Source organism: Cnephaeus nilssonii (genome assembly GCF_951640355.1).
Source record: "Cnephaeus nilssonii genome assembly, chromosome: 11".
Lineage (NCBI taxonomy): Eukaryota > Metazoa > Chordata > Mammalia > Chiroptera > Vespertilionidae > Cnephaeus > Cnephaeus nilssonii.
Window position 1 is genome coordinate 38365249 of NC_137082.1, and position 20166 is coordinate 38385414.

Sequence of the window (20166 nt, forward strand, 5' to 3'; positions counted from 1 at the left end):
AATAGGTATGAAGGTGGTAGAACCAAGGGGTTAGAGGGAGTAAAACAGAATGCTAATTTATGTTTCTTACTAGGTGATTTCCAGAGCTATACATAATATAAATATTTTCCCAAGGGTTTCTGCGCTAAATGTGTTTTGATGGCTTGACCCTCCTGCAATCAGATAAACTTGCATTTAACCCCGCTAAACATAAAGTTTCACACTTTGCAAGCTTAAAAAGGCTCTCTGTTAGAAGTTAGATTTGTGTGGCAAGCAAAAAAAATTTTCCTCTGGCCAGACACCCATTTTCCATAACCATTCAGTCCCGGGATTTGAATGTGTTGCTTACTACCACTGTCCCCACCACTTTCTAGACAGCAGAGATGGGAAACATAACTAAGAACCAAGGAAAGGGAGGGCAGTAGTGCAGATAAAGCAGCAGTAAGCGACTGAACCTGGTGAAGCAGTTTGCAGAACTGACAAGCAGTGTGATACCCGGTGGAGCTGGAGTGTCTGCTGCTTTAGGATTCAGGGAGATTATAAGTCAATCAGGGTGATTTAGGGAAAAACAAATTGTGACATGGTTCATCTTTTTCCCCCAGATGTTTTTCTGTTTTCTTCCACATGCCCAAATTGTCCAATTAATTAAGGAAAACATTGCAGTGGATTTCTTTGATGAAGCTTTTGCTAGCTGTGCTATTTGAGAGCAAGCTTGTGTATATCCTTCATATAAGAGGGGGAAACAGCTCTTCCTTGTATTTATGGGTGCTCTCAATTTTGGCATCAGTATCCCCTCAAATATGCAGCTAGTGTTTTACATTGTTCCTCATACCAGGGCATAAAGGAGATCCTAGAAAAAAATCTACTTCATTTGTGATTCAGGTATTGCAAATTAGTCAATAATTTCAGCCCCCCTCTCCCCAGTCCAGATGTTTCCCTTAAGTCTCACTGAGAAAGAGTACAGGTCTTATTTCAAGATTCATCTCTGTTGCCATTGTTTTATCCTCAGGCTCAGTTTGTATTGTGTCTGTAGTGCGCCTTATACACAGTGCTCAGGAAGGGTCAGTTGAATGAGACCGTTTCCTTCTCTCTCCTTTCTTTTTCCCTCACCAAAGTTACAGCGTATAAAGGGGAAAAGTAGGGTCCCAGAGCTGGACACTTCTGCCACAAGCTTTATGACTTTGGCCAGGCTAATTAACCTTTCTGGATCTTTATTTTCTCACCTATAAAAGCTGTGATGGTTACATGAGAGTAAATGGAGAAGTGTTTTATCAATTTATTTAAATTCAGCAAAACTTACTGAGCTCCCGAGACTAGAGTCACATCTTGACAGCTATTGTCCTGGTGTGCTAGAGTTCTCGGAGAGAATCTGCTGGTCTTGATTCACTGACTCGGGCAGTAAGTGCCCCTGGTAGTGCCCAGATCAGAAACATAGGGGGGAAAAAAAAAACTTACTGAGCGTCTGCTAGGTATAGCATTACACTAGGCTTTGAAGAGTATACCAAGATGAATGAAGACGAGGTGCCTGCCTTCCAAGAACTTGAGTTTTTCTTAGCCCGTGGGAGATGAGCAGTGAATACTCAGGTATAAGAATGGATAAAGGGCTAGATTCTAACTCTCACCTTAATTTTTGACCCAGACCCAGGGTAAGGCATGCCACATATATTCACTTAATCTTTACAACTTATTTTCATGTCCTAGTCAGGAAACTGAGGCAACGAGAGAGATCTTATCTTCCCGTACAGGGTTACTACTAAAGAGACAGTAGTCTAGTTGGCTACTACTTAGAAATGTATTACCAGATATGTAATCATTTCTTGAAGATTAGGTATTTTCTTAGTTGCCCCTTCTTATTTTGCCTCAGGGTTACCTGGAGGGCAGTCTCCCCCAAACCTAAAATTGTGCCAGAAGGTAGTGTGAAGTAGTATAAGCATTATTTCACCTAAGAAGGGAGCTTGGTTTTGCTTTTGGTTTCACTGCTCAGTAGCTGTGTGGGCTTGGCTAAGTCATTCACCTCTTGAATATCAGTTGTATGATGTGGCTACCGAAAGGTTCTTCTAAGAGTTGTGTGAATCTAATTATGAAAGAAATATAATTGCTTACTTATGTAATATCAATATAAGGCATTTTATTATATTAAAACTCTTTTCAAAAAGAAGTTAGAAATTCATCAGAAGTAATAGTTTCATAAAAGCTTAGCATGGGAAGTTAGGAATGTTTTGAGTTTAACCCTAAATTTCGAGGCCACTAAAAAGTATGGCTAGTAACCTATCAACTAAACCTCTCTTGGTCCTATGGCCTAGAAGCATGCTTTGACTTAAGTGAACTGTTGACCTGACTTCAGATGGCATTTTTGGAAGGTGCTTTAAATACCACAGGAAGGTAGAAAGAACTCTGAACTTGATTTCAGCAGGCCAGGGTTCAAGTGTACTAGTACTGTCACTCATCACTTTGTAACCTTGAATTTTACTTGGTCTCCTTAAGCTTCAGTCTTAAGTTAGGAAGAATGACGCCTGCCTCAGAGTCACTTCACGGCTCAAGGATAATGGGATGGGAGAGCACGCACTAAACCATAGGCGGCTAGTTATTTACGTTGTTCCTTCAGTAGGGAAGTGAGTACTATTTTGTGACATGTATCCCTCTCTCCTTTTGCTTCCCCGTGGCTGAAGGTGGACGGACAAGTGGTAGCACTGCTCGTGCAGAACCTGGAGCGCCTGGATGAGTCTGTGAAAGAGGAGGCGGACGGCGTGCACAACACTCTGGGTAAGGGCAAGGGCAGCCAGCATTCTCCGAGTTGCTTTGTGTTTGTTTTGGGGCTTGGTGCTCATTTCCCTTCCTCCTTCATAATAGAGTCAGCAGCAGTAGTGTTTTCTTTCCGTCTGCTCCCAAACTGCCTCTTCAGAAATGAAGACCCTTGTGTAAATTTCATATAACTGCAGCTTTGGTTTGGCTTGCAGGTAATAAAAGCAGAAATGCACCTTCCTGCAAACCGCTGGCTTCTTTTAGCAGGTGCTTGCCTCCAAAAGTTAAGATGAAGTCTATGAAAATATATATATATTTAAAAAAAAAAAAACAACACAATTTTTTAGTCTTCTTATGTTGGTTTTTCTTCCCTTCACTGGAAATACAACCTTTTGAACAACTGTGTATCTTTATAGGACATTTTATTGAGAAAGAGTTAGTGTTTCTTCCTTTTCTTATGTGCATTTGCCGTGTAAACTGTAGGTTGCAATATTGCCATTAACTTGGCTGCCCCTTCATATGTGTCCATTGAAGTAAATTCCTCGGCAGGATTTCCCTCCTACACATCCCCAGTCTTCCACCCTGTATAGTTGCCAAACCAATAGCCTATTTAAAATCATGCTTTTGGGTAGTCCTCTTTATCACTAGTCGCTGTCGAATAAAGCCATAAGTGACATATCTGTAAGTAGAGCTTGAGAAATGAACGAGGCCCAGCAGCAGCAGAAAGTTTGATGAGATTAGATTTTCTCTCAGCTCTTTTGTGTCTGGCACAGATTTCTCTTGTAGTTTTATACTCTCTTTCGTGAAGATTATCATAAAGAAGGAGGAAGAAGGGAGTACCTAGGGAGTAAGAGGAGAGAGAACACAATAATCAGTAATTTGGGGGCTGGCCCTAGTCTACAGCCAGAATTTAGCATTGCCATCTGTTAGCCTAATGCTGAATTTTGCTGAATGGAAAGCTTATCAAAGTCTTAACTGACTGTTAATTAAAAGGGCCTGATGTAATGGAAAAAGTACCAGCCTGGCAATCTGTAGAAATCTGTCTACTTTCAGCTTGGTCACCTACCAATAGCTCAGCAAAGTCATCCCTCCCTCCCTTATTGAGCACCTGACGTTTGTCAGGCACTGTGCTAGGCACTGGGGCAGATTAAAAAGGAATTAGGCCGGCTGATGGGGTGGCCTGGAACAGAAAGGGAAAAGTAATAGAGGATGACAGATGATTAAATAGTAGTTAGTGGAGAGCACTACGGAAGTGAAGAGGAAGAGTCTCCAAATTGCTGTATAGGAGCAAGTAGCACTGGGGCTGAATATGAAGACCGGTACATTTTGACAGAAATGTGAGAAGGATCCTTGGGCAGGGGAGTAGCATTTGCAAAGCTGTGAATGGGCCTGAGCTTTGGGGAAAGAACAAATGCACTGTAGCAGTGGGAGATAGGACCAGTGGAGTAAATTTGTCCAGATTATGGAAGACCTTGCAAACTATGGATTTTATTCTAATGGGCAATAGGAAACCATCTAAAATATAAGCAGAAGAATAAGAATGAGTTGATTAATATGAATGAGTTGATTTTCTTAGAAAATGTGAGAAAGTAATTTAAGGTATTATAATGATCATCTCTCAGGGGTCTGGTTGCTACTCTGCTCCCAAGGCTTTGTGTCCCACTCCCTGAGGAGGCTGCCCAGTTATTCTTTTTGTTTTTGTTAATCCTCACCCTAGGATATTTTTTCCATTGATTTTTAGAGAGAGTGAGTGGAAGGGAAGAAGGGAGGGGGAGAGAGAACATTGATGTGAGAGAGACATATCGATTGGCTGCCTCCTGTATGAGCCCTGACCAGGGCCAGGGATTGAACCTGCAACCCCAGGTACATGCCTGAAGCTCTACCCACTGAACCACACCAGCTAAGGCTGCCCTATTATACTAGTACTTTAACTTGAAGATTGACATGGACAAAGGAGTGAGGAAGAAGATAAGGGGTGTGTTGATTTCTTCAACCCTTTCTCCTACAAGCATTGTACTTGGAGAACACAGAATTCTATCTGCTTTATAATAACACCAGAGGCCCAGTGCACGAAATTCGTGCATGGGGGGGGGGGGGAGAGGGGTGGGGGGGGGTGTCCCTCAGCCCAGCCTGCACCCTCACCAATCTGGGACCCCTCGAGGGATGTACGACTGCTCGTTTAGGCCCGATCCCGGTAGGATTGGGCCTAAACGGGCAGTCGGACATCCCTCTCACAATCCAGGACTGCTGGTTCCCAACTGCTCGCCTGCCTGCCTTCCTGATTGCCCCTAACTGCCCTCCCCTGCAGGCCTGGTCACCCCTACCTTCCCTCCCCTGAAGGCCTGGTCACCCCTAACTGCCCTCCCCTGCAGGCCTGGTCCCTCCCAACTGCCCTGCCCCCTACACCCCCCCCCCCCCCCCCCCCCGCCAACTGCTCTCCCCTGCAGGCCTGGGTCCCCCCCAACTGGCCTTCCCTGCAGGCCCGGTTGCCCCCAACTTCCCTCCTCTGCCAGCTTGGTCAGCCCTAACTGCCCTCCCCTACAGGCTTAATTGCCCCCAACTGCCCTCCCTTGCAGGCCTGGTCCCTCCAAAATGCCCTCCCTTGCTGGCCTGATCGCCCATAACTGCCCTTCCTTGCAGGCCTGGTCCCTCCCAACTGCCCTCCCCTGCTGGCCTGATCGCCCACAACTGCCCTCCCTTGCAGACCTGGTCCCTCCCAACTACCTCCCCTGCTGGCCATCTGGTGGTGGCCATCTTGTGTCCTCATGGGGGCAGCCATCTTTGACCACATGGGGGCAGGATCTTTGACCACATAGGGGCAGCCATCTTGTGTGTTGGAGTGATGGTTAATTTGTATGTTATTCTTTTATTAGATAGGATACTCTGGGATACAGGGTGGAAGAGGTCCTAAAGGAAATGAAATGAAAGCATTGGATGTGTTAGAAGGGGACTATAGGTGATTTTTTTAAATGCCCCCTTTTTAGTATTATAGTTATGCAATAACATTTTTGGCCTCCTAATTTTTAATTTCTTTATTAAGCACCAATTTGGCTGTTTTTGGAGAGAATGGGACCAATTATGTTTCTTTCTGAGTACCAGACAGTTCCCTCTGCCTGCATGGCCTTTCCCCTCTATGCACATTATTTTTTTCAATTAAGATTATGCTTGGTTCCTTTGCAGTCCAGGCAAAGAGAACTGAAAGTGGATGAAACAGGAAAGGAAGAGACTCTGAGTTCACCATCTCCTGATTTTTTTCCTAAGGTCTTTATGAAGGCTCTGTCTCTTTAGTCATAGTCTCTTGGATTCTAGTACAATGAGGACTAAGAGGGTCTTTGTAGGTAAAGATCCACCCTTCTGTGTGTTCTGCTCTAGTGTTTTTCCCTGTTAGCACAGAAAGTCTATCACTTAATCCTTTTGTGAACTCCATCATTTTCAGTTATAACTTTTACTTATAACTTGAAGAAAAAAAAACCCATAACATCTCCCTGGTTAATCTAAAAATGACAACACATCATCTGGCTGGGAGGAATACAGAGAAGTAGGAAGAGGAATAAAATGCCTGCCATGGGAAGCAGGCTTGTTGCAGATGGAACAAAGTTGTCTTCCCAAATGACTGGTGTCTGTCTCCCTTCAGCTATTGTGGAAAACATGGCTGAGTTCCGGCCGGAGATGTGTACAGAGGCTGCCCAGCAGGGTCTTCTGCAGTGGCTGTTGAAGAGGCTGAAGGTAAGTTTGGCTTTGTGGGAAGGCAGGTCAGACTTCTCTGCTGTGAGCCTGGCACATGCTGGGTCTCTGGCATTGATTGTTATCCCCAGGCTTGTATGATCTAGTTTGAGAATTTTTTGAGTGCCGACTTATGAACTCTTTATTTCTCCTCTTTTGTTTGTTTTAAAAGAAAACAGTTTAAAAATAGACTTTAATACCTCTGAAAATATTACAAACTTGTTGTAGAAATACAAACAAATGCATGTGATACAGAGGGCATAAAACTGAAGGTAAAAGTCTTCTAGTTCCATCTCCCAGAGGCAGCCACTCTTAGCAAACAGTATTTTATCTATCCTTCCAGAAATTTGTTGTGCACATATAGGGGTGTGTGTGGGTGTGTTTCACAAATAGAAATATATAGTATTTTTTAAAGCCCCTTAACCTGGCCTGTCTGACCCTTCCATTTCTCAGTTTTGAAACATTGGTCTTATTATCTTTCAGACATCTCTTTTACCTATCCCCTGCTCTGCAAAGGTCAAAATTATTTCGACTTCTGTATTTGTCTTTGCTAATGCTCCTCCTTCCACCAGGAATGACTCCTATCTTTTTCATTTTTAGATTATATACACTGTTCATTAACCAGCTTAAATCCCTACTCTTTCATGTATTCTCCCATCATTTTTAGAATTGGAAGGAAGTGTATTAAGTTCTATTGCAGATAAAAAGTTAAGAGTTGATACTTATAGAGATCAAGTGCCTTGCCCAAATTCATAGAGCTAAAATTAAAATCCAAGCATCCAGACTCCTTTATGAACCGTTTCCCTAGCATCACCCCCCACCCCTGCCCCAAGCCCATACTGCCATCTTTCTTTCCTGAATAGCAACCATTTTACTTTCTCCCTACTGGTTCTCCAGTGGAGGTTAGCAGATCTGGGTTCTCCCAGTTATATACCCATAACTGTGTGACACTTACCTTCATGGAGCATCTTTTCTTGCTTGTCACTTGGCAGACTTGAATTTTATTATTGTGCTCATTGTCTTACTCCAAATACCCTTAAGCTCCTTAAGAGCAAGGACTGAGTTTCTATCATATTTGCATCTTCTCCCAATTGTTTTCAGGGTGTGCATCCTGACCAGGAACATCCGAATCACCTGGCAGCTTGTTAGAAATGTGTATTCTTTTTTTTTTTAATTTTAAAAAAATATATTTTTATTGATTTCATAGAGGAAGGGAGAGGGGAGAGAGAAACATCAATTATGAAGGAGAATAATTAATCGGCTGCCTCCTGCATGCTCCACACTGGGGATTGAGCCCACAACTAGGGCATGTGCCTTGACCAGAAATTGAACCATGACTTCTCAGTTCATAAGTCAGCACTCAACCACTGAGCCGTGGTGGCTGGGCATAAATACACATTCTTAGGGTGGGGGAAGGGGGGGAGATCAATCAAAGGACTTGTATGCATGCATATAAGCATAACCAATGGACACAGACACTAGGGGGGTGAGGGCATGAGCAGGGGTGGGGTGGTGGGCAATAAGGGGATAAGGACACATATGTAATACCTTAATCAATGAAGAAAATAAATAAAAATTTTTAAAAAAAGAATAACTTTCCCTTAAAAAAGAGAAATACACATTCTTGAACCCATCCCACTAGACCCCCTGAATCTGTCCAGCTTGGGACGGAGCCAACAACCTATCTTAACATCCAAGTGATTCTGATACATGCTGACATCTAAGAACCAGCATCTTAGATTATTTGTTTATATTACTTGGTAAAGCCATGCTATTTTACTGATCATGTATATTTATTCAGTAGTCCTTGAATAATGTTAAGTGTGTAGCACATTGATGAGTCTCCATTTTGTATTGGTCACCTAGTAATATATAAAGATATGCTTGGATTTCTTCATCCACTAAATGAAATCACTAATTTGTACTAATGAGGATGAAATCCATTGCAGATGATTGCATTAAATGGTTTAGCAGGTAAGCAAATAACAGTAGTGTGAGAGACACTGCAGCACAGCGTATTTTTCCATGGGGAATACAAATTCCTTAGGATATCATGTACTATTGAAAATGATACCAAAACCCCCAAATTTTATTTATTTTTCCTAAAGAAACAAAATTAAGATTCCCCTTTTGTTTCTCAATTAAATCATTGCTTTAAAAACATTGCAACATTCAGCAAATGAGCTAATGAATTGAGTATTGGCTTTATTATACAACATGTACAACTGGTTAATGCTAGGTCCTTAGCCTCGATGACCAAGAGTTGGCAGTTTACAGGCGACAGTCTGCTTTGACAGTTGTACAGGACTGTAGATGTGTCTGAACCTGCCCCATGTGTTCCAAGCACCAGAGGTGAGCTGCAGAAATAACCTGAAGCTTCTGGCTGCGGGTGGTAGCATAATTGTTTTGTACTTTCCAAAAAAGCAGCAGCTCCCAGAAAGGTGAAGTTTAATTTTATTCAAGGCCTAGTGCATGCTGAGTACAAACTTGTGCTTGACTTTGTAATTACTCTGACAGCTGAAAGGTTTAGGATCACCAGGCTCCTGGATAGAAGAGAGCCCCAGAAGTTCCAAATCCCATTGGTTTACTTTGCCAAATCCAAGGGACTGTGGCTGCTAAATGAATTCTCCTTCCTTCTAATTTTGACTAAATGCCCTCTTAATTTGGCAGTTTGGTATTTGCAAGCTTGGAGGCTGTCATCTCTTTGGCTAGACATCAAAGATTATTCTCCCTTTTCCCCACCTAGCCCATCGTTTATTTCTTTTCTATCAGTTTAAAATATTTGGCTGTCATCTTCATCATCATCACTTACACCACTAAGTTTTCCCTGTCCCATGTGAGTGTTGTACATTGGCAATTTATCGTGTACAATAAGGTGACCAGATGTCCCGCTTTTGGTGGGACAGTCCCGATTTTTAACAATTTGTCCCGCGTCCCGCGGCGTTTTAAAAAAGTCCCAATTTTTGGAAAGAATGCACGACAAGCTAGGGAACGGCAGGAGAACGGGAAGGGAATATACGGTTTTCGGCGGCCATGTGGCTATTTAGCCAGGATATGAGTTTTATATTATTTTTGTTAATTTTATAATGTTAAACTTTAATAATAACAAATAATTGTTGAGAACTGATTATCGAGAACTGCTTATCAAAGTTCGCATTGTTGATCAGTTGTTAGAATTCGACCACCATTGTTTGGACTTAATGAACAATGGCATTTTTGGGGATTGGCAACGACGAAAACATTTTGTAACTGTCTCTCAGACGATACACATCGTACTGCGTCCTAGTAAGCTAGTTAAATAAGTGATGTCATTACAAATCAGCTATTCAGATAATTTAGGTAAGTAATTTATTTATTTATTTATTTCATAAATACATAAATTTTCTTGAATTTAGCAGACAGTACTCGTATTATTTATATTTTATAGTGGCGGCAAAAAGTCTAGCACCGGCCTTGAAAGTGACACTTATGACTTACATTACGGCAAATTCATGACCTTTTAAACAACGACAGCAATCTACTAAAAAAATTCACTCAAATGAGAAATATGCCAAAGAATAAAATAATACTATACATAATTTTTTATTTATTACATTTGTAAATTGTACTTATTTTGAAATTTAAAAATATATATTACAATACTATTTTTGCGTTCTATGAAAATTTTTGTTGCTCCATATAGACCAAATTTTTAATCAAGAACACACCCACCCACCCCCAGTCAGTGGTGTCCCGCTTTACCAATGTTAAAATCTGGTCACCTTAGTGTACAAAGGGTTATTCTAGATACTGTATGTACTGTACAATATGTACTAGTTTATTTCTGATCCTCATAAACAACTCTCCAAGTAAGTGCTGCTATCCCGTTTACAGATGAGGGAAGCATCCCAGAGAGGAGGCGATACCTTGTCCAAACCCCACGGGAAGTATGTGGGAGAGCCTGTGATAGCCGGGCCTTGCTAGCTTTAAAGCCTCCTCCTCTTACCAGGCTGTTTTCCAAAAGCATCCCTTTCAGGGGCTGAAGCATTGCAGGGCTCAGCGTTGGGAGTTGAAGGGCCTAATCCAAGGGTCCTCAAACTCTTTAAACAGGGGGCCAGTTCACTGTCCCTCAGACGGTTGGAGGGCCGGACTATAGTTTAAAAAAAACTATGAACAAATTCCTATGCACACTGCACATATCTTATTTTGAAGTAAAAAAACAAAACGACAAAAACACCCGCATGTGGCCCGCGGGCCGTAGTTTGAGGATGCCTGGCCTAATCAGTTTGACTTTCTCATTAGATTACTCACTCCTTCATGCCAGTTTTTCAATCAAAGGACCTATATTTTAAGAAAAAAGTGATGAAGTTAGATTTTGATTTTTTAAAAAATTTTTGTTTACTTTAGGGCAAATTGGAAACTCCTTGAAGTGATACACGGCAAAAGCTGCAGATTTTCTGGGGGGGAATCAGGAATTCTCAATAGAGGGGAACTCAGCTGTTGGGTGCCTATTAAGTATATACTAGTTTATTTAATCACCTCAAGAGAAAATTATGATTTGTTTTTACTTAACATGAGAGAAAGTGAGTTAGAGAGGCAGAGTAATTTGGCCAAGATCAAATGACAGGTAATCGTTAGAGCTGAGATTCTAATGTGGATATTTCTGATTCCAGTCATCAGAAAAACTTTTAGTACCTATTGTTAGATACTTCCATATCTTGTTTCATTCTCATAGTAACTCCCCCAAGAGATGTTATTTTATTATTTCCATTTTACAGATGAGGAAACTTGGGACCAAGAAATGTTACTTTGAGTCATAGATGCCCATTTTCAGTTCGTGGTGCCATTAGTGTCTCAGAATTTAGTTTTTATAGCATCCCTGTGCCAAAAAGGATATAACTGTCCCATGTATTAAGTAGTTAGGTGCGGACAGTTTGATAATACATATTTATGTCTTAACATTTTCGTGCCATTTGAAAAAATAATACACATGAATTAAAAGACAGTATTTTTTATTTAATTCTTAAATACCACAGTTAGTTACTGATAGATGTGTGTGCCTTTTCAGTTCTGTACAACTTCTGAAACCTTGGAATCAGATTGAATACCACCACCCTTTTTCCTATTTCACACAGTTCTTTTATCATGGCAACCACCAAAATCCAAATTCAGAACGATTGGATGTCATGAAAAGAAATGCACCTGGAGCTAGTAGTTAATGTAGTGTTGAGCAGATGTTAAATGTCACTGTGCTTTCCTTGGAAATTGAAAATATCCTATGGTGCCCCTGTGAGTTCAGTATAACACCAGGTACCTCAACATGCAGTTTGGGAACTGCAGACTTTGTGCCACATAGGTAGTGCATGCCCATTAGTCAAACCTAGGTATGTCTGATCCCAGAGTCATGTCCTTTTCTTAATGTTACTGTGTTACTTGATAAAATTAATATTAATTCAGTACCATAATTTAATGGCCTTAACAGACAACGTTCATGTTTATGTCAAATTCACCTCTATTTGCTGTCATGTTCAATTCTTTTGTCTTGCATATAGCAGATGCCCAATAAATATTTGTTGGGGAAAAAAAGAGAAAATCTATCCACTACCTTGGAGACAGGCGTTTATAAAATAAAATAAAGGATAAGAGAGGCATTAGAATCATGGAGAGGCTATTGTTCTAGTGGCCTGATTCTTAGGGCTTCTTTCAGTTAAGTGTATCTTGTTTTAAACAAGAACCCTGACCCTTGAAAAGCATATAAGTTGTGTGGCTTAAATCTTTTAAAATGGCAATACTTGTAACTTAAATAATTTGAGTAAGTAATTCTATTGGCAGATTCTTGATTCTTTTGGCCATGTTCACCCCTTGGCTTTTCACTTTTGTGGTTTGATTTTTATAAAACTATTTTCCTTAAAGTGAAACATGCCACAAATTTCATTTAAACCCTGGCTCTTATACTGAATTTCTTGAAACAAGGCCTTAAGCTTGCCCAGGGAGCATACCTTGCAGTCAGCACACGTAAGTCCTTGCATTTACAGATCTTTTAATCTAAGATGGGTCATACCTGGTCAGCCTCCTGAAACCCTGTGGGGTGCACTTAGGCTTGACGAGGGAGACGTGCACAGAAAACTGAAAAGATGCTGGCATTGCTTCATTAAGGGCCACTCTTCCTTCTTAAGTACAAAATCAATGTCCAAACAGAACTGTGAATGGCGCTAAGGTGATAGAAGTGTTAGCTTCAAGATAAACACTTCCCCTGTCCTTTCCAGATACAAGAATTATTTGTCATTTCAAAAAACCTGGAGAGGTAGCAAGGCTGCTGCTGATTAGCAGTTGTCTATGTTCCTGCATTTTAAGGATCAAGGGTACAGTAAATAAAAAGACATTGATGAGGCTTGGTCCTCTCTGCACCTTTATCCGAAGGGCATTGTTAATGATGAGAGATTTGAGTCTCGCTACTGAAGCAGCAATGTGGACGGCCATGAAAAAGAGTCTCTGCAGTAGATGTGTGCCCCCTGGAACTCCAAGTAGCAGCGCATACAGCAGGCAAAGAATTGTGGGTAGCAATTTGGGTGTTAAAATATTAACACATTTCTGCATATTTAATGTGGTTTCCTTTTTAAATAGTAGGCAGATTATGGCACACAAGCAGATAGGTTTATGATTTCAAATTAAATTTTAAACATTAAAAAATCCAAAGGCACTACTTTGTTATAAATACACTCAACTAATCTAAATATGAACTTGCTTTCTTTTCAACTTCTCTAATGTGTCAGCTAATTTACAGCCTAATTTTATCATTATAACTCGTGAACAAAGCTTTATGATAAGGGCTTAGTCTTAAAGTTCAAAAATTTCAATTACTCATCTAGTTCACATTTTGAGTACATAGTATGTGCTAGACAGTAGTCTCTGGACTCAAATTGGGGGATCTGGGAAGGCCTCCCAGAGGTGGTGACATTCATACCTGGGCATTAGGAATGTGAGAGACTGTGTTCATCTGTCGTTTATGGTTTTATTATGTAGTTCTTGAGAGCAGAGGCAGACTTTTTTTTTTTTTTTTACTCTTAACCTGCCTTTTCCCTTTCTAACTTCTATTTTTCTCTAACTCAGGTTCTAGTACTTGTGAAAAATTCATGCTGGGGAGGGAAACAGGGCCCCATAATGTTGGCTTGTTTGTTTGTTTTTCTCATTTCTCCTATTTCCTTACAGGCAAAGATGCCTTTCGATGCCAACAAACTGTATTGTAGTGAAGTGCTGGCCATATTGCTCCAGGACAATGATGGTGAGGCTCCCTCTCAGTATTGATATTCTGTTAGGATAGGAGCTAGGCTTGTTTCAGATCATGACAGCAAGCTCTTTTGCCTTTGGCATCCCCTTGCTCTCCCTCTCGCTCTCTGTGCAGCTTTTGTACTCTGTCAAGCTGTATTGATTTTGTTTGCTGATGTATCAGTGTTAGACGGCTGTAAAATCTGACAGTTAGCTTCATTTTTTTTCTTCCTCTATTTTTTCCCCTTTTAGAAAACAGGGAATTGCTTGGGGAGCTGGATGGAATCGATGTGCTTCTTCAGCAGTTATCCGTGAGTAATTCTTATGCTTCCTGTCTGCCATGAGGATACATGGCCTGCTTTAAATGGGAGGTGGAGCTGGAAATTGTGGGAAGGAATAAGCCATGTGATGCAAAGCATGTGGAGTCTGTTGTTAGGTTTGAGGTTACAGTGGAGGTACATGATTTGCCTCCTTTTCTTAGTCATTTGTTTTTTGTGATCAGCTATCACTGTGTATCTCATATGGATTTTCTTGGTCTCTTTTGATATTTATCAATTCAAAAAAGGTGCTTCCTGCTTAAGTGTATGTGTGGGGGCTATGAATACCAAGTTATTTTTAGTTGACCCATTCCCAAGATTATTCACTTCCTTTCCTTTCAGTCTGCCACTGAAATAGAGTCTGTTCATTTTCCAAATAAGTTCAAGGAGTACAGCTTCCAGGGCAGTGGGGTAGAGGTCACAGACAAGGGAAGGATGTAGTACTGGAGGCTAGAATGAGAAATTGGAAATTGCCATTTGTTCATTGTAAGAAATGTAAATCCACTTGAAATGTTGTTCTGCTGGCATTCTGAAAACACTGTTAAGATTTCTTCTAACAAATCTCATCTGTGCTATTCCAAAAACAGGACTGAAAATAGATCATTTGGATAAAATCTTGAGAGTGTTGGGAGTGTCTGAGATGTCAGTTTGCATACAGCTTCCCTCTTGGTGCCAGCAGCCTGAGTGGCTTGGCCTCCACCCCCAAAAATAGAGTTTTGAAATGTGAATCTGTTTTCAATTCTGGGAAGGTGCTTAGTCTTGTTCCTGCAAGATTATTGATCATTTTGGAATAGACTGTATGGGTATGCAGATACTGTTAAGAGGCTTTCCCCTTAATATGCCACATATCTCTCTGGCAAAGACAAAACTTTTGCTTTAAGCTGTTCCCATGACTTAGAGCCATAGCTGCTGTTCGAGGCAGTTCATTAGCCCTGATGGTTAGAAAACTCTTCCTTATATTGAGCCAATATTTGCCCTTCTGGATTGTAGTTGTTTTTTAGAAGGGGAAGGAAGGAGTTGTGGTTGGGTTGAGCCAGTGGAGGGCTTTGGGGATAACTGGGAAAGTTTCTTGAGTTGGATGGTGGTTTCAGGGGTGCTCACCTTATTCATTTAACTATTTTAGGGTTTTCTATATTTGTACTATATTTCACAGTAAAATAATTTTTTTATAAACTCTGCCTCCTTGAAACTATCAACCACTCATAGACCCAATGGTCAGTTGATTTTTTTGTTTTTTTGTGTGAACTGACAACCATTTATTTAATACCTGTGAATCAGAAAGCCCAGTTTTTCTAAAATAGACACTAATGAGAATTTTGTTTGATAAGCTTTTGTTCCCACTACCGTGGTGTTATCATGACAGGCAGGCTTTGGAAATTGTTGAATGCTGGCTGATGAAAAGACATTCTCTTAGGGGCTGTGCTTTCTGATGTCTTTGCTTGGCAGGTATTTAAAAGACACAATCCTAGCACTGCGGAGGAGCAGGAGATGATGGAGAATCTGTTTGATTCACTCTGTTCCTGCCTAATGCTCAGTTCCAATCGTGAGCGCTTCCTGAAGGGCGAGGGTCTTCAGCTGATGAATCTCATGCTCAGGTATGTTACCTCCTAGCTCTCATACTTTTTGCCCAACTCCTGTCTTTTAGCCTAAATTAAAGGACATATAGTTATGGTTTTTTATTCCCTTGAGCTTCCTCTTAGATATATAAAATCATAAAGTCTTCAGGGGTGTGAGTGGTCTTTTCTAAAGTGAGAATGGGCAAATAAAAGTATCTTGGTCTTTTTGCTCTATTTTGTCCGTTGGTAATATGACCACTCCATTGAAGGGAAATGTCTTTTTTCTCCTTCTCATAATGTGTTAGTTTTTGGGAAATCTAAAACTTCTAAACATATATTAATTTCTAAACTGAGCCCAATTTTTTAATATCCCACATAGACCTATCTATGCCATACATTTGTTTATATTTTATTATTGACAGTAGACTATCATTCATATTTATATTTTTCAATATACATTATTTTCAGTGATGAATTGTGCATGTGCTATGTGGCTAGCATCAGAGATAAGAAAATGTGCAAGACAGTTTTAGAACTTTTCTTTATTATTTATGTTCTGATTTCTTAAAATATTTAAAGTGGGTATCATGTTAGCATATTTCACAGAATCCTAAAGTTGGAAGTAAACGGGAAGTATCTTATATCCATAACTCTTTTGAAAAGGAGGAGAGAGATAGGGAGGGGGGGGTAATAACTAGAGTGTGGTGGAGGGTCAAGGGACAGTTTCCCAAATTGAGGGATACTAGATCATGTTTGCATGGTTGGAAGACTCTAGTCATTATTGAATTATTCTTTATGAAATTGAGCCATAGTCTATTGTCTTGAAAATTCTACTCCCATATACTGAAAACTCTCTTAAATTATTTATTTGACAAAATATTTTTATAAATCTAATATCTACACTAATAAAAGAGAAATGTGCAAAATGACCATACCTCCATGACTCCCACCAGCCAATGAGGAGTGAGTATGCAAATTAACCCAACAAAGGTGGCGGGTTGATTTGCATACTCAGGTGCGGAGCAGCCAGGCAGGGCAGGACGCCTGCTATGAGGGGGAAGGCGGGGGGCGGAGGGGGCTACAGGCGTGGCACTTCAGGTGGAGCGGAGAAGACTGAAGGCTCCGGCCGGAGGGAAGACTCCAGCCCAGCCGGAGCAAAAACGGAAGGCGGCAGCCATAGCGAAGCTCTGGGTCCCGGGTGCCAGAGGAAAACTGGTGCCGGCAGCCAGGGGAAGGAAGGCCTATTGCATGAATCTTCATGCAACAGGCCTCTAGTATATCAATAAAATACAATTTAGAATATAGACATGTAAAACTGCTTTTAAACACTGGTATGATACTATTTTGAGTATGATAGGATTCTTACCTTCAAGGAAAAAAACAAACAAAAAACTCATCACCCAAATACAACCCAACTTTGGTTGTATACCCTATTCTTTTTTTTTTTTTAATGTAATTGGTTTCTTGTTTTTAACAGCTTTTTAGGCCTGCCACACATGTAATTTTCTATTCTGTTTCTTTTTAAACTTGACATGCTGTTTTCCATGCCGTGACATAATCTTCATGAGAGTTTTCAATAACTGCATAATGGACTCTCAGGGAATGTAGCTTACTTAGTATTTTATTGTTGATATAAGTTACTTTTAATGTTTTGCTATTATAAAAAATTCTACAATGACCATTTTGTGCTTAAAATTGCTTTTGTATTTAATATTATCAAGATATATATTTCTAAAATACTTTCGTTTTAAAGGCTGGGGGCACAGTAGACCTCTTCATTTGTCCAGTGTGTATCATACCCTAGATTGATTGAAAATCTTCCTTTCTTGAATTGCTTTAAAATTTTTATTTTAAAATGCAGAGGGGGCATTGAAATTATTCAGAGGACTTTAGTGTTCAGGTGATTTCTGCTAGCTTTCCTCTCTTGAGTCTTTTGTTTGCTTATCTCCTTTACCCTTCTAATTGCCTGTTCTTTTGTTGAAATGACCAACCTTCTCTCAAGCAAATAGCAATAAAGAAGATGCATTTGGCTTCCTGGGCTTTCTAACCTTAAAACTACACTCTGCAGGGACTTTTCCCTAAGCTTCTTAAAGGTCTGAACTGCCAGTGTTTTTGGATGGTTGAGTGTAAATATGAAGTGATGTATTCCTGTAGCATATGGCTTGGTAATGTGCAGCAGTGGGGAGCTGAATAAATAACTAGAAATATGGATTATTCAAACAGGAATGCTGAGATTCTGGGAGCCTAATTAAAAAGAAGCTCCAAAGACTTAGAAACGAACTCTCTAGGATCTCCTAACTTTTCATTTTTGAATGCTGAAGTTACTGTTAGATTAATTCTTCTGCATTAATTAGCTATATTAGCAGATTCAGCATTTCCTTTTTTCTCTTTCCTGTGCTCTTCATTCTATGTTATTTTTCTTCTTCTGACTCTCAAGTGGAAAGTTTAATTGGGAGGGAATTGTTTTTTTTTCTACTAGATTTGTCCTTCTGATCTAGCAAGATCTGCCAAATTGTTCTTTGTTAGAGAGAGCCTAATGAAGACTAGGGAAGCTGTAACACTAAAAGTTCAGGAAAATTTCTATGGCTCCATTGCCCCTACTGCTGATTTTTACTTTGATTCAGGCATTCATCAGTTATGAAATGCGCACCTGGGAAGGTGGCAGCGTAGTATAGCATGGAAGCGATACAGGCATATTGAGGGTCTGGGGACCCAAGGGTTCACAACCCACTGTGGATTCTTGGCTTTGCACAGAAAAGAATCCAAATGCAAGCCAGTATAGAATTTAAAGTGAAAGAGAGTTTATTACTGAAGCAACGAGACACTGAGTGAGCTATTCCACAGACAGAGCAGCCCCTTCCTAGTGGGATTTATTTATTTTTTATTATTGAGGCTCATTTAATTGAGGGGTAGGGCATTTAATAAGGGGGAGGAATATTCAGGATCTTTCCCGGGAAAGAGGTGGAGACTTCTCAGAAAGCCCTGTAGGCCATTTTGACTCCTTCTATGGGCTTTCCATTTATCATGGCACAAGAGGTGTGTCATTTAGTATGTGAATGTATTACAATGAATATATAATGACGCTTGAGGTCATCATAAGATTATATTAGTTGCCATGTTGGATCAAGCTGGTGTCTGTAGGTTCTAAGCCATAAATCCTTCGGGGGTTTGTCTTACTATCTCTTTGACGGTCCCTGTAGCCCTTATCGGTTATAGTTTCATCACATACCCTATCTCAGAAGAAGGGGCTTTGGAGTTGAGGTGAATACAGGTTTGGAACATAGCTTTTTTACTTACTTGTTCTGGATATTTGGTAAGATTACTATAGCCTTTCTGACTTCTGACCCTTAAATTTTTTCATCTGAAAAATGGGAGGAACAATGCCATATTTGCATGGGTTTTGTGAGACTTAGACTATATATAAAGTGTCTAGAACATTTCTGCAGTTATTAAAACATTGATAAAGTACTATATTAACTTTTGTTAAGTGCTAGGCTTATACAGAGATGATGAACAAGATAGGATTCCTACCTTCAAGAAATTCAGTATCTAGTGAGGGAGGCCAATATCTAATGAGGGAGACCACTGTAATATAATTTAATTTCTTAGCTATTATAAGGAACAGTTAATTTTGCATGTCTCTATCTTATTAATTTTTTTAACACTTCTGATTTTTGATAAAGAAAGATTATCAACAAGATAGTTATTTATGTACACACATTATTACACACATATATACTACCCAACTTAATGTTTTTATCAATTTTATTGAAGCATAATTTATATACAATAAAACACACCCATTTTAAGTGTACAGTTTTAATTTTGACGTGTTTATATACCTTTGTTCTCACCACAATGAAGATATAGAACAGCATTCTCCAATAGAAATCTGATATAAGTGAGATATGTAGTCTTATATTTTGTAGGAGCCACGATAAAAAGGTTATACACAACTAATTTTAATAATTATTTTATTTAACCCACTCTATTAAAAATAACTATTTTAACATACAGTCAATAAAGATATTATTGACCCATTTTACATTTATTTTTTATACTGTCTTTGAAACCCAATGTGTATTGTACATTTACATTTCAATCCAAATGCTAAATTTCCATTAAAGTACTTGATTTATATTTATAGTTATATTCCATAAAATTTACAATTGAAAAAGTAGATTTCTATACCTAAATTTCTTCAATGTGTCCCAATAACTGAATCAAGTATCAATTTTTAAATTTAAACTTAAATTTATTTAAATTAAATTTAAATTTTAGCTCCTTAGTTTCATTAGCCTCATTTAGATGCTCAATAACTACATGTGACTAGTGGCTACCATATTAAACATGCATATATAGATAGTTTTTATCACCCTGTCGCCCCCCCAAATTCACTTAATCCCTTTTGCAGTTAGTTCCTACCAGTTCATGTCTGGCCCCAGGCAACTACTGTCATTCTAGAATTTCATATAGATAGAATCATACAGTATGTGTGTGTGTTTTTTTAACTTATTTCATCTAAATTGATTTTGAGATTCATTCCTTTTGCATATATCAGTAGTTTGTTTCTTTTTTGTGCTTGATAGTATTCTATTATATTT

The 20166-nt window shown here is 39.6% G+C and overlaps 1 protein-coding gene across 1 annotated transcript in view; it reads left to right on the forward strand.

Moving 5' to 3' along the window:
* The window catches only part of CTNNBL1 (catenin beta like 1), a 178889-nt gene that overhangs the window by 75129 nt on the left and 83594 nt on the right, over positions 1–20166 (forward strand). The window contains exons 6-10 of the mRNA XM_079784788.1: positions 2649–2742; positions 6356–6447; positions 13633–13705; positions 13942–14000; positions 15453–15601. Of these exons, the coding sequence (XP_079640914.1) occupies positions 2649–2742; positions 6356–6447; positions 13633–13705; positions 13942–14000; positions 15453–15601 (467 nt within the window). The remainder of the gene's footprint in view (positions 1–2648; positions 2743–6355; positions 6448–13632; positions 13706–13941; positions 14001–15452; positions 15602–20166) is intronic.